This window comes from Phalacrocorax aristotelis, chromosome 1 (assembly GCF_949628215.1).
Source record: "Phalacrocorax aristotelis chromosome 1, bGulAri2.1, whole genome shotgun sequence".
Classification (NCBI taxonomy): Eukaryota; Metazoa; Chordata; class Aves; order Suliformes; family Phalacrocoracidae; genus Phalacrocorax; species Phalacrocorax aristotelis.
Genome location: NC_134276.1, coordinates 86980845 through 87004340, shown reverse-complemented (window position 1 = coordinate 87004340; position 23496 = coordinate 86980845). Strand labels below are relative to the sequence as shown.

At 40.8% G+C, this 23496-nt stretch overlaps 1 protein-coding gene and 1 long non-coding RNA gene across 7 annotated transcripts in view; one reads left to right on the top strand and one right to left on the bottom strand.

Annotated features, from left to right (window-relative positions):
• LOC142058842 (uncharacterized) overlaps nt 1-3114 on the bottom strand; it is a 61563-nt gene extending 58449 nt beyond the window's left edge. For 4 of the 5 annotated variants that reach the window (XR_012661132.1, XR_012661133.1, XR_012661128.1 and 1 more), the window contains exon 1: nt 3038-3111. This is a non-coding gene — a long non-coding RNA (uncharacterized LOC142058842). Of the gene's footprint in view, nt 1-3037 lie in introns of all 5 variants that reach the window. The other variant, XR_012661129.1, reaches the window with a different exon arrangement.
• The window catches only part of RPS6KA3 (ribosomal protein S6 kinase A3), a 79848-nt gene continuing 58573 nt past the window's right edge, over nt 2222-23496 (top strand). For both annotated transcript variants that reach the window (XM_075096746.1, XM_075096739.1), the window contains exons 1-2: nt 2222-2489; nt 15741-15797. In XM_075096746.1, the coding sequence (XP_074952847.1) occupies nt 2418-2489; nt 15741-15797 (129 nt within the window). In that variant the 5' untranslated portion in view covers nt 2222-2417. The remainder of the gene's footprint in view (nt 2490-15740; nt 15798-23496) is intronic.

Sequence of the window (23496 nt, the reverse complement as noted above, 5' to 3'; positions counted from 1 at the left end):
TAAAGAAGGATTGCATGGACTATGTTAAATGCAAGTTTAGGTTTAGGGTTTTTTTCCTGTTGTGGTTGCCACCTTTCAGCTTCTCAGGTTCTTCTCGCTAATGGCACACCTCAGACCTGACTACAGTTGATGCAGGTACAAATCCACGAGCTTTCATATTGTCACGTGAATTATCCTTGTGAGGGAATAGAAACTGATATTTCCAAAGGGATGGAAGCAAACATTTTTTTCATCATGGATTTTTACATGAACTCAAGGATTTTAAAAAAAAAATCCTGATTTGTGTGTCAAACACATAATGTACAACTGCTGTGAATATGAGCTTTCTATTCAACATTCCAGCAGCCAGTTTGAGACTGAAGTGACCTGGTGCTGATGAGACTACCAAAAAATTATTTCTTGCTATTAAGCATGAAGGCTGCCAAGCACTACTGAATTATCTGTTTTCTGTTACCTTGTTCTAAATTTCATACTAGTAACTGGCCGGTTTTGCAAATTGCACATTTTTGAAGGACGGATTCCCGCCCTCTCTTCAACCTTTAACTCAAACTTTGATAGGGTTTGTTGGTGGGTTGTTTTTTTTTTTTTTGAGGACAACAGAAGGTAAAAAGGGTAGGGTTAGTTCTGACATAGATCTGTTCCCCAGCCTAACTCACCACGTGGCAGCACAAGCAATTGCACCACTTCAAAAGAGAGGCTGATGCAAGGGCCAGACTGAAGAGCAGGGAGCAAAGGGAGGGCACAGCTGCTTCTCCTGGCAGTGGTGATGGCTTCAAGTGATCATTCAATTATGACCTTTTACTCCAGATATGGAAGTCTCTGGAGCACCAGCTTAAGTCTGATTCATTATGAGCAACTGCCTATCCACTCCTTTGTACCTCTTTGTAGATAGGTATTTATGCTTACATGAATATGAAGTGGGATCAGAAATGCTACCAAGCAGAAACAGACGTAGCCTGTGTTCAATCCAGTAATGCGTGCATGCATGCACACACATTTTTAATTACTAGCACTCTTGCCATTCCCCATACCCCCCAAAACCTTCCAAATATTTAAAGAATGTTAACCTGTCAAAATCCAGAATTGATTTGGGACAGCTAGGGCTGTTGAAAAGGAAGTGGCCTTCTCAGAGTTCTGAAAAATTTAGCTTTGACAGCAGTACCCATCTTCAGTTGCTGGTCTAATGTTTCCAGGATTCTTCTGCCTCAGCCAAGCCATCTGATGTTGCAAAAAGGATGGGTGTTTATTACAGTGCTTAACATTTTAAGAGAACCACGTAAGACGGCATACATTCGTGGATCTCAGTATACATTTAAGTCAGCTGTTTGTGTACTAGCTAACAGCTGAGGATATAAAGTAAAATAAGGGATGTTTTCAGAACCTGTGGGGTTTTTTTGACAGCTTTATCTTCAAGTCTCCCAGCCTGCAGAAGCATGACTTTCCCGCTTCAAGGCAACTCTTACTCATGCAGTCCAACCACTACTTAAATGGTACTGCTCTAAAAACAAATTCCTGCATCTTAACGCCTTTCCCTCTTTGCCTAATGATATTCTGCACAACACTATGTCTTTCTCCCTGCTCTCACTCGCCTCCCAGCTTCTCCATCTGTTCTTCTGTGGATGCAAACAAACTTTTTGCCTCACTCAATCCCCCCCAGCTCACCTGCCGGAGCAGAGGCCGCCCCAGGCCCTGCCCGAGCTTCCCGACGCGTTTCCAACAGCCTTTTCCCTTGGGGCTGCCCTGACTGAACCTCGCTTCCTAGAAAGAACCGCGCCTCGGCCGCTGCCGCCCTTCAACGCAGCGGGGCTGCCCGCCGCTGCCCCGCGCAACGCGGGACGAAACCGAGCCCAGGCCGGATAGCGCACAAGTACGGACGAGCCTTGCTATCGGGAGCAGAGCACCGGCTGGGCCAGGGGCGGCGGCACGGCACGGGATGGCCGCGCCCGCGACTGACCCGGTCCTGCCCGGTCCTCTCGCCCTCGGCTCCCGCAGAGCCAGACGCACCTCGCCGTCCCCATCCCCCGCAGCCCGCCTCGCCTCGCCTCGCCTCGCCGTCCGGCCCAGCCCGGCACCTGCGGGCAGCGGGGGACCCGCCCGGCGGTGGGGCGCGCAGGCGCCGTTGGCCGGGCAGGTAAGGCCTGGGCGCCATGTTGTGAGCGGAAGCTGGGCCCCGGCGGCGGGCCGGGGGGAGGGCGGAAGCGCGGCTCCGCCTGGCAGCGGGGAGGGGGCGGGACGGACGGACGGACGGACGGACGGAGGCAGCGGGCAGCAGTCGCCGCAGGAGCCGCCGCTACAGCCAGTCGGGGTGTCCCGCGCCTGCCGGAGGGTTCGTTGCCTGCCTCACCGCTCCCGCCTCGCCGCCGCCGCCGGGGTGTGGGAAAGCGGAGCGCGGAGGCTGCGGGAGCCGGGCGGGGAAGATGCCCCTGGCGCAGCTGGCGGACCCTTGGCAGAAGATGGCTGTGGAGAGCACGGCCGAGAGCAGCACCGAGGTACGGGGCGGGCGGGGTGTTATGGGGAGAAAGTTGCGAGGAGGGAACGGGACCTGGGCTGCCGCCGCCGCTCAAGGGACGGACAGAGTTTTCCCCTCGCGGGCGCTCGGGACGAGCAGCGCTCCGGTTGCGGGCGGGGGGCCGGGAGAGGGCCGGGGGGCAGCAGCCCGGCGGGGGACAGTGGGGCGCCGAGCCCCTGGGCCGGCAACGGGGGGTGAGGGTGGGCGTTCGCCGCCCGCCTGGCGGCCCCTGGGCGCCGCTTCCTCCCCGGGGCACTGACTCAGGGCCAGGGCCGGCCGGGACTCCCCCGCGCCGGGGCTCGGGGCGTGTTTCGCGGGACCGGGCTGCTCCCGGCTCGCTCCCTCCCCTTCCGCCCCCTTCCCCGGGAGGGAGTAACCTGCTGCGGCGGCGGCGGCCGACCCGGGCGCTTTTGTTCCAGCGCGGTGTCTGGTTACTGTCACGGCGAGTTTCCCTTCCCGGGGCGGCCCCGCCGCCTCCGCAACCGCGGCCCGGGATGGGGGGGCCGGAGGGCCGGGGCCTGCCCTCACCTTGCCCGGTACCGTCGATTTGCCGCTGCTCCCCCTGCGGCGGCCGAGGGCCGCCCCGCCCGGGTGCCGCTGCCCCCTTATCTGAGCAGGATGGGGTTGTCTCTGCAGTTTCGCAAGCGTTTGGGAAACCGCAGGGACGTTTCGCATGGGTGAAGCTTTGTGCTTGGCGGCGTTTATGGGAACATCCCTGAGACGCAGCGCTGTGTGGTTTCCTGCCGCTGGTAGCGGGGAGTTCGCGTTGTGCTCCTGCCCTTGTTAGGCAGGACGCGGGTCAGCTTTCCTATGGTGAGGTAATGAGAGCGGCTAGAAACTAGATTCACTTGCAACGGAGGCCACAGATGCCTTCAGTTATTTTCATTTTTTCCTACAGTGTACTACTGTGGTGGTTTGGATCTATGTAAACACTACACCTACACAGTCGGTTGTGCCTGCTCCGTGATTCCCTAGTAGCCCACAATGCATGTGCTAGTTTGCGACCAGACTCCCATCTGAAAAGAAATAGCTTCCTCTGACAGTGCAGCTTCTCCCTGAATCTGCTCCAGCTGATATGCAGCCAGGCTGTTTCAAGTGATGCTGATCTTAACGGTATGGACTTGGGCCAGCTCTCAACAATTAGTTGCAAGGTTAGGACTTAGTCCTCAGTGAGCGGAGCAAAGAGAGACCAACACTAAGTTTCTGCATTATCAGGAGTATTTGTCCTTTTGATGTTTGTCTGGTCTTCCTTTTGCCCTAAGTGGCCGCATCTCTGCGGGTCAGAAGAATTCTGCAGTTCTCATCTGACAGGCAGATCTGTCTTTTAAATTCTTGCCAGTTACTGCAGTTACTTTTAAATTCTTCACAGCTATTCACTGACTTCTGAAGTGGTGATTCTAGATGTTTGGGGTTGTGGTTTTTTTTTTGTAATAGGGAGTAACTACAGTAGTAGTGTGATGCTTGGGGGTAGGGGAGATGCTTCTGCAAGGCCACTTAGACTAATGGTTTAGAGAAAGGTTCTTAACTGTTACTTTAGCCTTCATGCTCACTGCATGCAGTCTGTGTTAACGTCAGTAATGGTGTATATGCTTTAAAGGTAGCAAAATAGATTGTTATTTGAAATGTGTGAATATGCACGCTTAATTACACTTTGTTTTAGTGTATTTCAGACATGATTTGTTTTTAAACTGCAGTCATAAACTTCTTGAAATGGTTATATTTTACCTCTTCCTAAAAAATAAACACTTACATTGGCATGAGTCTGCAGCAGTTTATCACAAAAAAATTTTCTAGGACCACTAACAAAATGTGAAACAATGATGAACTGACAGGTTTGCACTCTAATGCTGAAGTCTAGAATAAACACACTGTTTCTAAGACCAGACTGCACCTGTAAAAGCTTCTCAGATAACCCTCAAAAGGAAAATGGTAGGTTTAGAAAGGTTGCTTACCTGAAATGAGTCTTTGAGAAAAGATGTTTTCATGAAAATAGATAAGTTTAAGTCAAATAAGTAAAAAAAAGACTGAAATACATAACTTACATTTTCAATTTGCAAGAGTTGTGTTTATCTGTAGCATAGCAATATCCTAATTACAGACACTATCCTGCAGGAGTACCCTTGGGCAAAAAATATTTTTTACATCTGCCGAGAAACTCATTGTGATTTCAGTCATCGTAGTTTGATAGTAATAATGTCTTTAGCTGTAGTACTGAGTGGGGTAAAGAGTTTCTGCTAGCCTCTCAGATTTGCTGACACAGTTCTTGTAACACCGTGTTATCCACATGGATTACAAATTATTAAACTTCAAAACTCAGCTCAGACACTTTCCTTGTCTTAACAACTCTGTGAGTTTTCATATTGTATTAATTTTTTTATTTGTTTCCCAGTGCAGTCCTGCATTTACTTTCATACTGGTACCACCAAGGAGGTGGTTTGCTGTGATGTGTGAGCAAATTTAGTAGGAGGTACACAATACCTTTAACTAGCATTACTTTGGAAGGTGGTATAGTTAATAGCTGCTGTAACAGGGCAGCAGATCTGTAGAACACAGTCCCTCTTAAGAAATAATGCAAACGATTTTTCTAGATAAAATACGGGTTTGTAGTTTTCAGAGATCCATTGTAGGACTTCTGTTTCTACAGGTGCAAATAGGTCAGCGACCCACATTGCATCTGTGACAGCTTTTTCAATGTGTAAAGTTATTAGACAAATTATGTTAAAAATAGTATATATAGTATAATGCGTGGGGTTTTGTTTCTCAAGTTTCACCTTTTAAATTGCAAGACCTTTAAAGCCTGTGGAATGATGATGTTTTTATTGATTCAGGGTCTACTCAAGATTTATAACAAGCATAGGTTTGTTTTTAATGGTGAGAATGTGCCTGTTATTTCAAGACATCTGCTTTCAAGCAAATTAAGTATTGATGGTTTGAGTTTGTATTTGAATGCCTGAATAACTAGCCTGATCCTTTGATCTGTACACCCTGCTATGCATATTAATGTTGACTGGAGGAGAATGAATACAGTTATGGCAGCCAAATTTTGAACATCAGTACACTGAAAGAGCTGGCTATCGTAAGGAGATTCTGTTTGCTAGACTTTCTGGGAAGCATTTGTGCCATCTATCTTTAGGAGGTTTAATTTAGGTGCTCTAAATTGGCTGTGTAGAAAGTTCAGTTTTTTCCACTGCTTTTGACAGGGGATTTATAATCACCTATTTACGTGCTTAAATAGGTGGTATGAATGAATCCCCTTTTGCAGAATTCCTTGCTTTATCTTTTTCATCCAGAATTATTTGAAGCTTGCACGAGACAAGGGGTGCTAGCATTTAATGGTCATGGTGATGCTTTAAAGAATCTGGTACAGTGTAATTTTTGCTTTGTAATTCCATTCTGATGTCAGTGTGACATTATGTCATTGTATGCTTTTGGTGTGGTATCTGAAATTTATCAAATGTCTTGCCACCTGTAGCCATGAGGCTGTAGTTGTCAGTGTCTCTTTATGTTCTGTACTAGTCTGTGTAATCAGTGTTGTACTTGTGTTCCACAGGAGCAAAGGCTACATTTACAGTCATTTCTGGTATAGCCAACACAGGTAAACAAAGCTGAAGTGGAATCACCTAAATGGGCTGCTCTGTGTGGATTTTGAAGACTATCTGCCGTCTCTCTATTAAAGGCAGATTTCTCTGCAGCATTCAGCTATCGGTTCTCATGCATACCTGCTGTCAATACAGTGCATTCTGAAGTCTGGGTTTTTCACATATTTGTGGAGTGACATTTTCTTACACTGCGTTAAAAGTGGTAATTGGCAATTTAATTCTCACCTAAATAAGTAGTATACCCTGTATTTCACAAACTACTGTGATAGACAGATAACAAATGTTACATATGTTTCTCAAGACAGTATTTACATACCTCATCTGCATAAACGATGTTTAGGTGTGTGGGGTTTTTTCTTCAGATTTTTCAGATACTTAATGGTACAATTTTACCTGCTCTCTCTTTTTAGTTCACGCATTCCTACTATGTGACGTAATACTGATGTCCTGCTGTCAGCTGGGTGGGATGGGGGGCCAGGTGCTTTACTCTGCTGAATTCAGTACCTTCATGCAGTATTGTGTGCGCTCTGCAGCTCTTGGTTTCCTTGTAGAAGGTGTTGAGTTTGACTTCTTGGATTGTTCTGTTAGGGTTTTTTATTACATTAGCAGCTTTTAGCTTGTAATTGTTTTGTTCATTATAGTGTATGTAATATTTCTTGCCACAGCTGGGACACCTAACACAAAGTAGATGTGAGCAGACTGACATGTTCAAAGGCATGTCTGTCACCTTTGAATTGATTAGGTTCTGTCACACTAACTGTAATTGTTTGTCATTTGAAATGCTTGACTTAGATTCACAATGATACATAGACTAAGGTGAGTGTTTATTTCTGCACATCAAAAATATCAGCTTTCTGAGTTGATCGATCTTGGCAGTTGGCAGATCTATCAACTCTAAGAACTCAGTCAAGATAGTGGTTTTGGGGTTGTGGTGTTTTTTGTGGTTTTTGATTTGGTTTTGGGTGGGTTTTGTTTGGTTTGTGTTGTTTTGGTGTCACACACACCCCACCCCACCCCCCAGAAAAATATAATTCATAGCAGTATTTCAGTGATGGAACTTTGAAGCAGTTTTTCAGGCAAGAGTAAAACTTTGTAATTGTTTTTTCAATCTTGGTGACTTTCAAGAGGGGAATAATTTAATCAGTAAAACTGGATAAGTTAGAATCTCTTCAGGGAATTTTAAAGTTTAGATGAACTAAAGTAGTTGATTGCTACAAATATTGTGCTGTATGCTGGCATACATGATACTGTGCTACTTATTCTCTCCTTATTCTCTGAAATAAGATTAAATGCTTCACCCATTGGAAAGGGGGGGGGGAATCCTGTGTAACAGATGGGAAAATGAGACTCAACAGCTTAGTGACTCCATCTAGCATAATTCATGGGATCTGCTCTAGAGCTAGGAGATGAACTCTGATTTCCAGGGACCTACTCCAGTGGCTCAACCACAAAGCTACTGCTAGCTCCTTCTTATCAGTAACAGTTACCATATGTTCCCTTTGATGCAAGGAACCCCCTGTGGTATGCTTAATGCTCCACTTAACTCTTTTTGGAGGAAATGTGCTTCTCTCTTTATTTTTTATTTATTTAGAGTGAAGCAATTCAATTGTGTAAAGTAGCATGTGCCTTCTAAATACATTATTATTATCTCGTCTCGGTCTGTTTTCTGACACAATTTGTAAGATTCCATTAATTAAATTAACTACACTTCCATTTAACATCTGATTTCAAGCATTAATTTATCAGAACATGTTTAAGTATATACAGATGATGTAAAGAAATGGTATTTTGTTGTGATTTTAAATGTCCAGCAAAACATAAGTTTGAAAAATAAAGTAATCTTTGTCCTGCAGCCTTAAGAGGTACTGGTTTCAGGATGTAACCAGACCATGGTGACTATTATTTGTATTAGTCCTTATATAATATGATTGCCAAAATAAGTTACTGTTAGAATTTCGACTTGCATGTTAAACTTTTTTTTTTTCACTTAATGGGAGTCTCTCTCCTCCTGTCTTCCAGCAGTTGGCATTTGTTGTGTAGTCACCTTGGAAATCCTGAATTTTAGGAAATAGTGAAGTTTCTCCAAAGCTTAGTCTCTCCTCTTAGTAGAATTTATTAAAATAGCTAAATGACAAAATTAGCATAAATGAGCAATGCTTTAGTTGACTTCAATATTAAATTTCAACCTTTGTCATTTGTCATGCAAAGAGATTCTAAGAAACCAACTCATGTCTGAAAACCTGTGTCTGCACTGGAAGGAACTGCAGCACACAGCCTTGCTGTGCCCGCTGGCTGCCCCTGACTCATGGGGAAGGAGCTGGCACGAACTCCCCTGTGTGTGCCCCAGTCCCCTTTGGAAGGAGCCCAGGCAGGCGCGGGGCGTTTCAGTGGGCCTGGGACTGCAGGAGGCAGTGAAGGCAAAGCACACCTGCCTTCTCATGCGAATAGTCCTGGTAATAATATTTGTATATTATCAGGTGTTAGAGTCACTCTTAGGACAATGTGTGTGAGCAGAGAAGGAATTTATTTTCATTTGTGCAGCAATGGTTGGATATATTGAAGTAAGTGATTTCTGCATTTGTATTTCTTCTTCCTCTGGAGCAGATGAAAAGAGAATAGGTGATGTGGTTTGGGGGGGTTTTGTTTGGTTTTATGTTTGTTTTTAACTGAGGCTGCTGAATTGGTGTGTTAAGTGTAATAATTTATGACCCATAAAGGTAGGGAACTAAATGAAAAATTCACTTTCCTGTTTTTAGGTTTTGGTTTGTTTTTTGTTTTGTTTGTTTGTTTGTTTCTTTTCTCCACACACACACCCCCACCCCACCCCCCGAAGTGAATATACATGGTTTAGAGCTTGTTTTAGCTACAGAAAGTGGTTGGCCTGGACAAAGATGTTATGATACTGTATGTTTGGTGTCTTGGATAATGCCATGGCACTTGTCTGACTTCAAGCTGTGTTAATTTAGAGAATTAAACTGGCTGAGAGCTGCAAACTTTTTATTTAGTTTTCTTTTCTGACCTGACTTGGCACAGGGCTGGGTGAGCGCCTGTGCCAAAGAAAGCATCACAGTGGAGGAAAGGGGACTTCTTTTCTGTATTGTTAAACTATACTCTTGAGTCATACTAGATAAGAAGGTGGTAGTGTAAAGTAGATGGGGTTTACGAAGTCACAGTTAAAGTTGTCAAACTTAAGGAAGTTTGACTTTGTACCTAAAAGGTCTGCGTGTTAATGGCTTATATCTGATGTTGATTGTCTACAGAGAGGCAAGTTTCAATGTCCTGCTGTTTCTTTTAATACTCGGCAAAGGAAGAAGTCAGTCACCTTAGTCAATGAAGTTTAGAATAAATTATGTGGAGTTAATGGACCTTGAGGTAACAGTTTTATATTAAAGAAATACTTGCAGTAACTTTGTTTCATAAAAATACTTTTTAGTTTTTTGTTTGTTTTTTCAAAAAATTAAGGTGTTTTTAATACTTGCATGTACAATTTTTAACATAGTATATGCAAAATATATTGAATATATACTACGAGAGAACAGCTAAGGAAGTCTAAGACGGTACCTCACTTCTGCTACTTATATATAATAGGTTTTAATCAGGTTAGGATTTAGGTAAAGTGCTGTGGATCTGTGTGGTTTCACAATTCAGGAGTTAGGCCACAAGTGATTAATTCAGATCCTATTAAACCCTTACATTTTAGTTAAGCACTGGAATAGGTTGTGAAAACTCTATTACTGAAGATTTAAGAAGGGGTTAGACATAAATGGCTTGTGAGCAACATTGGGAGTAGCTGATCATGCCTTGGTGCACAGAGATAGATTGGATGACCTCTCAAGGTCCTCTCAGTCTATTTTCAACTATTTTTCTGTGGACCTATGAATTTTTTCTCAGGGTAGCTCATTGCTGCTTAGAATAGCAAGTTTGAGTGTGTGTGGTTTGAAAGGCTTTTGCTGAATGTAGTTCCATGCAGCGCCTCGTGTTGCTAATAGCAAATTTGTTATGAATGTTTCAGTGGGAATACTGTATTCTGTACTGCTTTGAAACAAGCCAGAAGCATTGTTACAGCTTTACACAATTCAAGGATTGCACGCTTTATCTGTCAGTTCAGAGTCCCTTGAAAACACCAGAGTGTAAGTGCTCAGATTTATATATGGCCAGTGTTTTAATGACTAAATAATAAATAATGCAGACAGTTCTTGAGTGGTTTGAAATACCTATTTTTGGTATCCTCAACTTTATTTCAGGAAGTTTAAAGGGCAGGGTGGGGAATTTTTTTATTAAATCTCATGTTTAAAAGTTGTGGGGTAAGTCTGGAAGTTTTGGTAGCTGAAAACTAGGATTTACCTGGGAGAAACTTCAAACTTATCCAGGTAATTTATTTAAATTATAATTCTAAAGCATAGTTAAATCACCACCCATGTTATTCATTGGTATGTTAAAACTTCTAGATAATGATTTTTAAATTATGTGATTCAGACATCTAATCTTGTCTGCTTATTTGTATACTTAAATCATCATCCTGCATTGGTAAACAGTTCATAATTCTTGATTTGTTCAATTGTTAAGTCTAAGAATATAACACTTAGTTGGGGGGTATGGTTCTGCTAAAAGGCACCAATTACATGCAAAAGTAAATAGTTATATACTGAACTGCATTAATAGTATGAAGACTGGTTACCAATTTATATGCTCAAGCTCCATATTAATAATTAGGAAATGTTGGGGTTAATGGTAGAAGAATTACACCGAAAGCTATAACTGGTATCAACTTCATAAGGGGTGTTAAAACAACTGACAAACATAGTTGGGTAAAAAAAAAGTTAAAATATTTGGCAGAGAGGCTACTTAAACATCCCAAAATAGTCTAGCAATAGTCTAAACACAAAGCAGAGATGTCTTGGGGGAGGAAGAAGGTATATGGTGGTGTCTAATACTGAGAAAGCTTTGTGGACAGACTTACATGCTTCAGAAAAAAATTCTATTAAAACTGTAGGAAAGAACATAAAGTTCAGCAAGGTAAGTCCAAATTAGTAGAATTTTGTTTGCAAACAGAACGTGAGAATAGAGATATTAAACTAAATATAAAAACTTCAAGTGTATACTATCTCTAATATTATTGATGAAACTAACAGGAAAAATAGGAAAAATTTAGTACCACAGGCAATATAATGATTCCTTCACTTAATATTTCAATTAATATGGTTTAGATACCTGTAAAAAACTGTATGGTGGATATGATTGGTACTTGATGTAGTTATTTTAATAAGATATTCTGCACCAAATTGCTAAGCTCAAATTGCTGTTTTGGGTGCTAGATGGTGTGTTTTACGTACAAGATTACCTACATGGGTCCAGTGCTAATCAGAAGGATAAATTAGAATAACATTAGGTTTATTGTGCAGGTGCCCAAGGTAGTACAATTTTGCCAGACTTCTGAGGTGAATTGGATCTCTTGCAGTAAATGTTGGAATCAGAATTTAAAAACAAACAAAATAAAAATTTACAAGTGACATTAAAACTGTAGATCAATATATAGTTGTAGTGTGTAGGGAACATCCTGCACTCTGCTTCATAAAAAGTGGTTAATTGATTGTGGGTGGCATGTGGGCTACATTTCTTGATGTACCCCTTTCTTACAAAATATTTAGTACGTTTGTATTTTTTTTAATACCAATACCCTAACATTTGACACTACTTGCTTTTGCTACCTCTTGGTCACTTCCAGTGCAGTTATTTATGAGCGTGTCTTACTGGTCAAGAAGTGAAACAATCTGAATGTGAGGGGTGGGGGGAAAGCCTTCTTTAAACTGTCTTTTTGCCAGGAAAATGAAGTACTTGATTGTATCTGAAGAGTTTAGTGAGTTTAATCCTGTAATTTTTTGATTGCTAGAAATATTGATGGTTGATTTCCTGTTCTGTAGTTGATTGACCTTTGTGTCAGAGGTTTTGTCAGTTCATGTAGGGGACATTCATGTACCAGCCACCTGATGCAGATTCCCCTATGTCTTTCTGCCTAGTTAAGGAGCCTGTATGATCTCTTTTGTGTTCCTGTCCGTGTGCCTTCAGGAAAACTGCTGGAACCCAACTGTGTTCAAGTATTCATTTCTACTGAGGTAGTGAAATGTGGCCACAGGTTTAAAAGCTTTTGGGAGTGAAATTTGTAGCTAACTTAACATGACTGCTTCCACTGGAAAACAGAATAGGAAATGGAATCTGAGTGGTTTGGAAGAGCATTTTGTATGTTACCTTTGTCAGGGAAGTAGACCCTACTTTCATGGTGTCAACTGATTGCTGATGTGTTTAGATGTAAGTAGAAACTTTCTGTGAACGTTTTCTGTTATTTTTCTTTTAGTTCTCTTGTGCCGTCGTCTGAAATGTGTTCTACTTTGAGAGCCAGAGTGCTGGAAATAACCAGATCTTTGATCCCTTCTTGCTTAGCATCCCACTACAGGAGGAGTGCAGCTGAAGAATAAGCAAAGTCTAGAGTCTCTGTCTTTGGAATTAGACCAATCTGTACTTGTGAAAGATATATTCATCCTTCTCTTATTCTATATTCATCGGACTGTTATATCTAGTCCCAATCTGTTATGTCATTGACATGCCCTTGGCTCTAGTTAAATACTATAGCCAAGTCTACACCCCGCAAAATGGCATCTATTTCATTTGCTCACCTCTTAAGTATACTGCTGACCTCCTCACTCCACAGTGGTTTCAATATTGCCACTTCCAATAGGAACCTTTTGGCTTAACATTTTAACTCATAAGGAAGGCAGTATGCTTTGTAGACTTTCTGAATACACAGCTGCTTTCCATTTAATAGTATCATATACCAGCAAACCATAAATCATACATACATATTCTTCTTTACCTTACATGGCTCAGACTGTTCTGAGAAAAACTGGTTCTACCATCCAGTGATTCCTTTAGCATAATCATTGCTTGGGTAGACCTATTTAAAAAGATCTTGCTAATCCAGTGATCTGGGTCAGACATGACCGCATGGTGCAAAGGCTGGTTTCTTGAGTTTGTTCCCAGTTCCAATAAGTGTGTGTGGAATGCATTGCTTGGATTCAACTGAAAAGTAACTGAAAGCAATGCAGGATTAAACAGGAAAACCAGATGGTACAAAACAGTTCATTCATGTTGCAAAAGTTTGCTGTGGTTTTTTTTCTGGTAGGCTGATAAAATGCTGAAAAAGCCAGTGAGGTAGAAGATTAGAGCCTTTTTAAAAAGAGAGGTTGATCTTGCCTTTTTGTCTTCAAAGACAGGGTTGTCTCAAATTTGTGATGGTGTGTTCCACTTTCAGCTATGTTTCAGTTGCCTTAAAATAGTAAGCATGAAATCTTAAAACTTACTGTGTATGTTAACCTGAAGTTAATGTACCTTATTCAGTGGAATGATTATTGTAGCAGGAATCACTATTTCTAGAAATCTGCATGTGGAGTCAGTTTAGAGCACATGGCTTTGATACACAAATGGCCCTATTTTAGGCCCCAGAGTTTAGCCATCATTAGTTGTTAGGACATTATAGACTCCTCCTTTCCGGCTAAAGTCAATTGTCTTATTTGTTCTACTGTTTTTCGTTCTCATTTTTTCCTATTGACGAGATACTTTGGAAGCTATCTTGTAGCATGAACAGAAAATAGAGATGTGTAGCTAAAATACAATTTTTAATTTAATGTAAATATATGCCATAGATTTGAAAAAAGGGAAAGTATTGTGACTTGTGGCCTTGATGGTAACAATATATGTATACATAGTATGTTTCCTTGTAAACAGGCTTTATCAAAAACACTCGTTTCTGTTACTTAGCTAAGCTGGTATTTTTATGGTCTTCTATTTGATAATTTCAACTTTTTATGTATCTTAAGGAAGGATAGTGCAATATTCACTGCTTGTACACTATAAGTAAAAGATGCTACAGTGAGGGGAATTTAGGCTTTTTGGAGCATCGTTTTATCAAATTACCCTTAGCTGCACAACTAGAAAGTGTAATGCTGACTGCCCATAACTGAGACAGCTTATAAGGATTACATTCACCTCTACAATAACCTATGACATGCGAAGCTAATTTCTTACTGGTCCTCCCTTGTGGAAAGATGACTTCTAGAGTAGACTAGTCGTACTCGAAGTCTCTAGTATCTTCCTGAAGCCAGCTGAGGTGAGAAATTGGCAGTGTTACCATGTGCCCGAACTCTGCACTGGAGACACAGTCAGAAGCCAAACCTTCTTTCCATTCCCCTAACAAAAAAAAAAAAAGCCTGTGTTGTATTTGGGCAATCCATAACACTCATACTTTAGCTTTATCCAGCTGCGTCTTTTAGAAAAAAAAAATGCTTAGGAGAAAACTTGGTAGAGAGCTGATAATCATCTAAGACTGAACATCCAATGTACTTGCAATATTTGAAAATTAGAATTCATAAGTTGTTAGGATTTAATCTGTCACTTCATATAAAAAATTCTCCTCCAGTCATGTACAAGCTGGAAGACCATATTAATCAGAAGTTGTTACAGAAAAATGTTAGGAAGGTTCCACACAAGAAGTATGCTGAAAAATTGAACTGTGGGAAGGAAGGTGTAGAATGAAGCTAAAACCTCTGAATCTCTGAGCAGCTTTTATTACCTTTCCAACATCTAGAAAATAAGTATCCATACATGCATGTAACTTTAAGTTCTGAAAAAAATAGATTAATTAGGCCTTGTGTTTTCTAGGGAAACAATGCACAAACAAGCTTAACTTCTGCCTCCAGTGGTAATGGAAAATGTAACCATTTTCAATAGTTTTTATTTGTTTCTGAAATTGTATTGAAATGCTGTTAAACTTCAGGAGCAAACTAAGAATGAATGCCCCAGATGATACCTGATACCATAACTTAGGAAATAAATATTTCTCTTTACAAATTGCGAATACTCATGCTTGTTGTGTAAGCAAGGTCATTCTAAGTCTTTCTGGGAAAAATGTCTCTTAGAGAGTTTCCAACTATAGTATTGCTGACAAGAAAAAGACAGCATTTGACGACCAAGAAGGTATTTCACCTTTTTTTAAAATATGTATAGCGAAATTTCTAATTCAGAAGCCTATTCCTGCATGGCTTTTTAGAATGATCCTTAGAAAAGTACAGAAAGTAGTAAATGCTGTCTAATAAAGTCAGCATTGCATTCTTAGTTTTTTATAAGGCTATACTGTAGTTATACATGTTCTTGAAGTAGTCGTAGTAGGGTAAGGACTGATTGTTGCTATATAAAGTCTTGCTCTTAAAACGGACCTGTTTATCTGTTCTTTGTTGTGGCTTTTTGCTGTTCAGCCTTCATCAGGTTTAACTCTTATGCAGAAGTTGTAGTGGAAATAATGTCTAGCTGTGTAGTAGTAAGGCTTCAAATGCCAGATTGTTATATATATTTCTTACTGTGACTTCATCCAGTTTGATAATACTCCAGGATCAAAGAGAGTGGTGGTATATGCCAGCAATACGCAACCTTCTGTGTTTACATTCAGTGAATTTTTTTAATAGAATATGGAGAAGAGCACACTTGATCCTTTAAAGTAGCATGTCATAAAAGCACATCTGCAATATATTTACTTCTGTACTTGGATTCAGCATTTCTAGTAACTTGCTGTGTCTGTTTTACAGAATGGACAGCAAATTGTGGATGAACCTATGGGAGAAGATGATATCAACCTGCAAACTGTGAGTAAAAGATGGTTGTAATAAACATAGTACAATATTGTAGCACTGTGACATAATTTAATTTACAGGCAGTTTGCCACTAATGTTTTGTTGTTTAGGTTGTTCGACATGAATTGCAATCTAGGATCCTGATATTTTTTGAGAGAGGTTCTTTCTCACTGGCTCTCTTGTCTGGTTTGGTATCCTATTGTTTGTTCTGATGAGTTTTTATGCTTTCCCTAGTATTTCTGTATCCCTAGTATTTTTAATATGAAGTAGGTTTTCCTGTGGAAAGCACAAAGCTGAGTATGGTAGAAATTGTACTTGGATTGGGAAGTGAGAAGGTTTGATAGTATGATGTGGCTAGTTAGAGCATTCCTGAATAGGAAGGGAGATTGAGCTCCTCTTCCTATCTTAGCAAACCTTAAAAACATGTAGTTCTTTTTTACTGTCCACTTTTCCTAGTGCCAGCAAGCAAAGCACTTCCATTGGTTTCTGTTGGTCACATGAGTGCATAGGTGAAAATATTTTACATCTATGAGTTCCAGAGTATGTTTTATTAATAGTTAAGGTTTCCGTTGTGGTTGTGTTACAGCAAAGGATTCTCTCACAGTTAAATGCAAGAAGATTCCATTGCAGACGCATGTGGACTTACTGTATGAAATATGATTTGCTCAGAGTGCCGGTCTACACCATAGCTTTTCCCTTTATAGTTTGATATGCAACAGTGTAACAGCAGCTATCACCTTTGTTTTTCCATAGTGATGTAAGATTTCTTGGCAGTGTTTATCTGTGCTCTGTTGTTGTGAGTGTTAGTCATATAATATTTTCCTTATTGACCTGTGTAAAACTAGGTTATTTGCATAATAAATCTTCATTAGCCTAGAAGATTGTTTCTTTCCCCTTCCTCCATAGAAACAAGAAACCAAGATACTAAGTTTTAGGTCATCTTTCTGGGCTTCCAGTTGAGAAGTTTAGAAGTGTCACATTGGAGTGCATTCAAGAATAGCAAAGCTAGTCCATTGAGGCCCAGGGGTTTCCTAAGTCTTCTCTCTGTTACGCGGATTCCAACTTTCCCCTTGTGTTGCTAATTTGGCTAAGTTGGAGTGGAAGAGAACTTCTGTTAATTGGTTCTGAGCTGACAAAGTTAAGGGCTCCGGAAATATTTGCATGGAAATGCTCAAAGATGATAGCTGTAGGTATCAATTTAGATGGTGACTTAAGACCCCTTCCCTGCCTCAGATAAGATGATAAATGCTGGAACATGCTTAGTGAAATTTCCATAGTGATGGAACAGCCAAAGGCAGAGGATGAACTATGAGAGTAGATCTTGAGTGTTTGCTGTAAATCAGATCTGGACAGTAAGCATTAGAGAGCTCTGAACTAATGCATTGTGAAGCACACGTAGGCGTAGAGTGGTCACTCTGAGCTTGAATGAGCAAATGAACACAAAAACCCCCAGGTATCTATCCCTTTTTTTCTTCCTTCCCAATAACTTTTTTTTTTTTTGACCTATCTGTAAATTCTGAAAGCCCATACCTCATATTCATTTCTGCTTTCAGTAGTCTTTCAGGGGAAGATCAAGGGTGAAACTGCAGTTCCCATTGCTCTTGTAACTGAGAGGTGTTAATCAAAGGAATTCTTGACCCAGGCTTCTTGAAAATAAAGGTTGCTGCTAAAGAGAAGATCACAGTCAGGAAGGTTCATTGATAGTTTAAGTTCCTTATCTTCATGTCAAACTAGCAGTTTACAAAATTTCATAATGTGAAGATATCAATGAGTTCAGGTTTCTTATTGTGATGCTTCTGACTTTTTCTCAGACAGGAAGGCAACTCCAGTGTTTACCTGTAGTTTTCTGTTAAAGAGTGTTAATAGCTGACTGTTAAGCCTGGTGATAAATGGCCTTACCAATAAAACACAATTTCTGGAACTCCACATTTTGTTGCCGTTCAGGGTTCATATGCTGGTATTGCATACTGTGCAGACTTCAGTTTGTGATTAGATGGTCAAGGCTGTTTCTGTCTATGTAGCATGGATATAATTGCTTACTTGACTTCTTGTTTGAACTAGAACATTTGTTTTTGGGAAAGTGTTCAGTTTTGTTTGGTTTGTTAATTTATTCTGACTAGTGCTATCTCTTGATGATGATTTCCCTGTTTTGAGTCTGTAACTTCACCTTCTTCCTATGAGCTTTTTTGTTTTGTTTATCTGCTAAAATTATATTCTTTATCTATTGTATTGGGTTTACATGAAAAGGTCTTGGTAGCAAGGGGCGTGGCTTCTGTGAGAACAGGTCAGAGGCTGCTCCAATGCGCAGGACAGAGCCAGTGCTTGCTGGGCCAAAACAGACCCGTCACTGGTCAAAGCAGAGCCTGTCAACGAGGAGGGGCAGTGAGAGGGTGGCTGGGTGGGTCTCTGGCAGCCCGTCAAGGTTAACCCACCACAACTATAAAATTTGTCTTTCAAGATTTGATAACTGCAGGATTACTTACAAGTGGTTTCCTGTACTTTTTTCAGACATTTCCAAACTGCTGCTTTTCAGGGAAGCAACCTGTTTTAACACAATATCATAGAAATGTTTACTCTGGAAAAGACCTTTAAGATCAAGTCCAACCGTTAACCTAACACTGCCAACTCCACCTCTAAACCATGTCCCTAAGTGCCACATCTACACATCTTTTAAATACCTCCAAGGATGGTGACTTTACCACCTCTCTGGGCAGCCTGTTCCAGTGCTTGACAACACTTTTAGTGAAGAAATTTTTCCTAATATCAAGTCTAAACCTCCCCTAGCGCAACTTGAGGCCATTTCCTCTGGTCCTATCAGGAGAAGAGACTGACCCCCACTTCACTGTAGCCTCCTTTCAGGCAGTTGTAGGGAGCAATAGGGTCTCCCCTCAGCCTCCTCTTCTCCAGGATAAACAACCCCAGTTCCCTCAGCCGCTCCTCATAAGACTTGTTCTATAGACCCTTCACCAGCTTCGCTGCCCTTCTCTGGACACGCTCCAGCAACTCAATGTCCTTCTTGCAGTGAGGGGCCCAAAACTGCACACAGTATTTGAGGTGTGGCCTCACCAGTGCTGAGTACAGGGGCACGATCACTTCCCTGCTCCTGCTGGCCACACTATTCCTGATACAAGCCAGGATGCTGTTGGACGCCTTGGCCACCTGGGCACACTGTTGGCTCCTGTTCAGCTGGCTGTCGACCAACTCCCCCAGGTCCTTTTCCTCCAGGCAGCTCTCCAGCCACTCTTCCCCAAGCCTGTAGCGTTGCATGGGGTTGTTGTGACCCAAGTGCAGGACCCAGCACTTGGCCTTGCTGAACTTGTACAATTGACCTTGACTCATTGATCCAGCCTGTCCAGATCCCTCTGCAGAGCCTTCCTACCCTCAAGCAGATCAACACTCCTGCCCAGCTTGGTGTCATCTGCAAACTTGCTGAGGGTGCACTTGATCCCCTTATCCAGATTGTTGATAAAGGTATTAAACAGAGCTGGCCCCAGTACTGAGCCCTGGGGAACACCACTTGTGACCGGCCACCAACTGGATTTAACTCTGTTCACCGCCACCATTTGGGCTGGGCCATCCAGCCAGTTTTTTCACCCAGCAAAGAGAATGCCTATCCAAGCCTTTAGCAGCCAGTTTCTATAGAAGAATGCAATGGGAAACATTGGGAAAATGGCTTTACTAAAGTCTAGGTAAATAACATGCACCGCCTTTCCCTCATCTGCTAAACAGGTCACCTGGTCACAGAAGGAGGTTAGTCAAGCAGGGCCTACCTTTCATAAACCCATGCCAACTGGGCCTGATATGGCAGTCCAGCAATTAAAATATTTCTCTAATACTTTGTCATGCCTGAGCTACTTGGTTAAGAGTTTTAGCTTTTTAATGCATCAGACCAGTATTTTAGGAATGCATTTTGCATTTGTTTCTAGCTTGCAGTGAGGAAAAGATTGCCAATAGTGATGTAAAATAATCTAGAGTTTTTTTACACCAAAAAACTACTACAGATGCTCAGTCAGTTATAGCTGGAAGCTAGCCCTTGCTGTCTGTCAGCTAATAAAATACTACTTCAGCTGGGATGTTCAGTGCTTCATATCTGTTTTGGTGCAAGATAAAGACTAGTTTTAAATTACCACTGAAACTTGTTTAAGTTTGTTTGTTTAACTTTGTACTGAAATGGAATTAGAGCAGTTATGTGGTCATTGACAATTTAGGAAATGTCAGCTGTAACTGAGGACAGTAGAGTGAACAGGCCTAGCACATACCAATACATCAGGTAAGAAGGCAAAATATTTTCATAGGAGTGTAAGATATGAAAGTTCAGTATACAGAGAGAGTTGCCATAGTTCTGTGGAGATGGAAGGTGAAAGCTTGAAATACTGCATCGTTTTGCTATGTTAAGTGTTTGGATAACATGCTGATAATGCAAATCAGATAAGAAATTTAAAATAAATATTGATGCCTAACACAGTTTTATCTACATAGGAAGTCTCTCTAGTATTCTGTGTATCAAAAGATAGACTTCATTTTGTTACATCCCTGTTCTTTTGGGCAAAAGTAAAGTTAGTTGACAGGAGAGTCCTAGCTGCATAGCTTTGATTTAAATTCAGTAGTTTGCTTTAAGAAAAGCAGGAGCTATAATGGTACATACCCGTTTTGGAGGAGTCCGAGATGCTGTATCGTTCAAAGTCTTGCTCCTCTTAAAAGAGGAATCATTCAGTATTCTAGTTTTATTACAGTGAATATACTGGTTATATCTGGCTTTATAGCTTGCTGTCAACTTTTTTTTATCTGATGTATCTCATAAATTATCTGGGTCCAGCAGGAAATAAATATAAGAACAAGTAAGCAGCTGGCTGAAGCTTGACATAATGTGAAAGATTAAGTGAACGTTACTGAAAGAGGGGAAGCTATTTAAAGCCTTTTATTTGCTACCTTTCTCACACTTTTGCTGTCCGTCATTGCTTTCTGAATTTCTGTGTCTGTGGATACTGAGCAAATTAATTTTTTTGAGCTCTTACAATCATGATGCATGCTTTCCTACTAGCTAAAGCTAACCAGAAACTACAGCTGGTCCAGCAAGTGGCCTCCCAATTCTGTATATATGTGAAGAGTGTATCTTGTGTGTTGTGTTCTTTTTTCCATTCTGTTATGTGGATTCAATTTAGCTGTTAAAACACTTACTACAACTGGTGTATTACCATTGCACTCTAATAGCTTAAGCATAATTATTAAACATAAAAATTAGATTCCAAGCATTTGTGAAAAGTTTTTTTCAGTAATACTTTAAGTTGCAGGAAAACTAATATATGTTTATTTTCAGTAACCTGCAAGGAATGAAGATTACTTTTTTTCAGTACAGGCAGGCATAGAACCTATTCAGGATGAAACAGTAAATCCTCTCTCCAGTGGAGATGGTTGGGTAATGTTATTACACTTCTTGTATGCTTTGGTAAAACTTTAAACAAAACTACTTTTAAATAAGCAGAATTAAAGCCTACATAGAATTACATAGAACTAATGCATAAAGCAGTATATTAAAATACACTGATCTGGATGATGAAAAACTAAATCTCAGTAGCTGTCGTCCTCTTACTAAAAACACAGCTAAGATAACTAAGACTGGTCAATGGGTAACCAAATGGTACTATAAGAAATGCTTGCAAAGAAAAGTCAGTAGTTAAAAATGTCTTTTTCATTTTTTTCAAACAGAATTTAAATAAAACAACTTCTTTGCACATGGTAGAGAAGAAAATTATTTTCTTTGTCTTGCCAATCAGTATTTAAATAGAAGAGTATATAAGGGAAAACATGATCTTAGAGAAGGCTTTAAGATACATCAGAAAAATAATTTGAAGCGCATGGGCAATACAGTTTCTTTGTTGAAGTACTGAACTTGATCAATTACATGTAGTAATAACATTGAGATTCTATATGGTATATGCATGTATACTGTACAATTGTTGTGGTTTAACCCCAGCTGGTAACTAAGCCCCACACAGCCACTTGCTCACTCCCTGCCCAGTGGGGCAGGGGAGAGAATTGGAAGAGTAAAAGTGAGAAAACCCGTGGGCTGAGGTTAAGACAGTTTAATAGGTAAAGCAGAAGCTGTGCACACGGGCAAAGCAAAACAAGAAATTAATTCACCACTTCCCATGGGCAGGCAGGTGCTCAGCCATCTCCACGGAAGCAGGACTCCATCATGCGTAACAGTGACTTGGGAAGACAAAATGCCATCATGCCAAAGATCCACCCGCTTCCTTCCTTCTTCCCCAGCTTCATATGCTGAGCATGATGCCATATGGTGTGGGATATCCCTTTGGTCAGTTGGGGTCAGCTGTCCCGGCTGTGTCCCCTCCCAGCTCCTTGTGCACCCCCAGCCCACTCGCTGCTGGGGTGGGGTGAGGAGCAGAAAAGGCCTTGGCTCTGGGCAAGCACTGCTTGGCAGTAACAAAAACATCCCTGACTTATCAATGCTGTTTTCAGCACAAATACAAAACACAGCCCCATACTAGCTCCTGTGGAAAAAAAATTAACTACCCCAGCCAGAACCAGCACAACAACTTACCTCAATTTTTAATGTTACCACATTGTACTAGTGAGAACTCTTAGTTTTAGAAACTTTTGCTTACACCTGCCAAAATGCAAAAAATGTTTCAGGACTGCTCCAAACTTCTGTTGGATATTGCTTTTCAGGTGCTTAGTAACTATTTCTGATTACAAGAAAAATCATGTGTATTAACATGACCATGAACATATTTCCAATGACCGTTTTGATATGTTTGTTTTTCCTTTTGCTGGCATAACCTTTATATTTCAATTTTCTGTGTGTGTATTTTTGTAAGTATTTTGATGTAAATTCTTGCTACAGGTAGAGCCTGTAGACCTCTGTGGTAGAGGTCTGTAAGACATAGCTAGAATTTCTTAAATATTACAAAAATATTTGGGTTCACAAGTATTCATAGACTACTAAGTTTGGGATTTTTCTTTTTTTTTTTTTACAGACTGATACTTCATTTTAGCTGAAGCAGTTACTTGAATAGCTTATCAGTAGTAAAACAGTAACAGGGTAATATTTTTTTAGTTTTACTGAGAGGTGAGGTATGCAGTCTAGTTGTTTCGTGTTGCTTACACATTCTCGAATGTGTGATTATTGCCTGTTCATATGGAAATCAAACTGAGGACACTTTCTTTACAGCCATAACAATGCAATTGCTTGAAACCATAATATTATGTAATTCAGTGTTAACACCATGTTCCTTGTTATGAAGTGAGTTGTAGTTTCTGTTGGAGGAAAACCTGGCCATATAACAAAACAGTTTCTACTGTGTCATGCAGTGAAAGGAAATTATTTGGGTTACAAATTCTAAGCTCGGGCTTCAAGGTGGTCCATAATTCTTACATTCCTTCTTATGTATTTTACTAAATATATTTAAATAAATATGCACGTGTATTTAATTCTATTTTACAATCAAATAACTTGATTCTTGAACAAACAAGTTTCCCAAGCCAACCATTTATGTCTGTAAAACTTGAATCATTTTCCATGCCCAGATTTTCCTTTGTAAAAGGCAGAATACTTTTTTTTTTCCCCCCCCTCTGATGTAATGAAATTGGAAGTTCATTATCTTCCAAAGCACTGTGCTGACTTCAACTTGGGTGAACTTTGGTAGAGTCTTACAGTGAAGTGTGTACTTCTCAGCTGTGTAAGAACAGA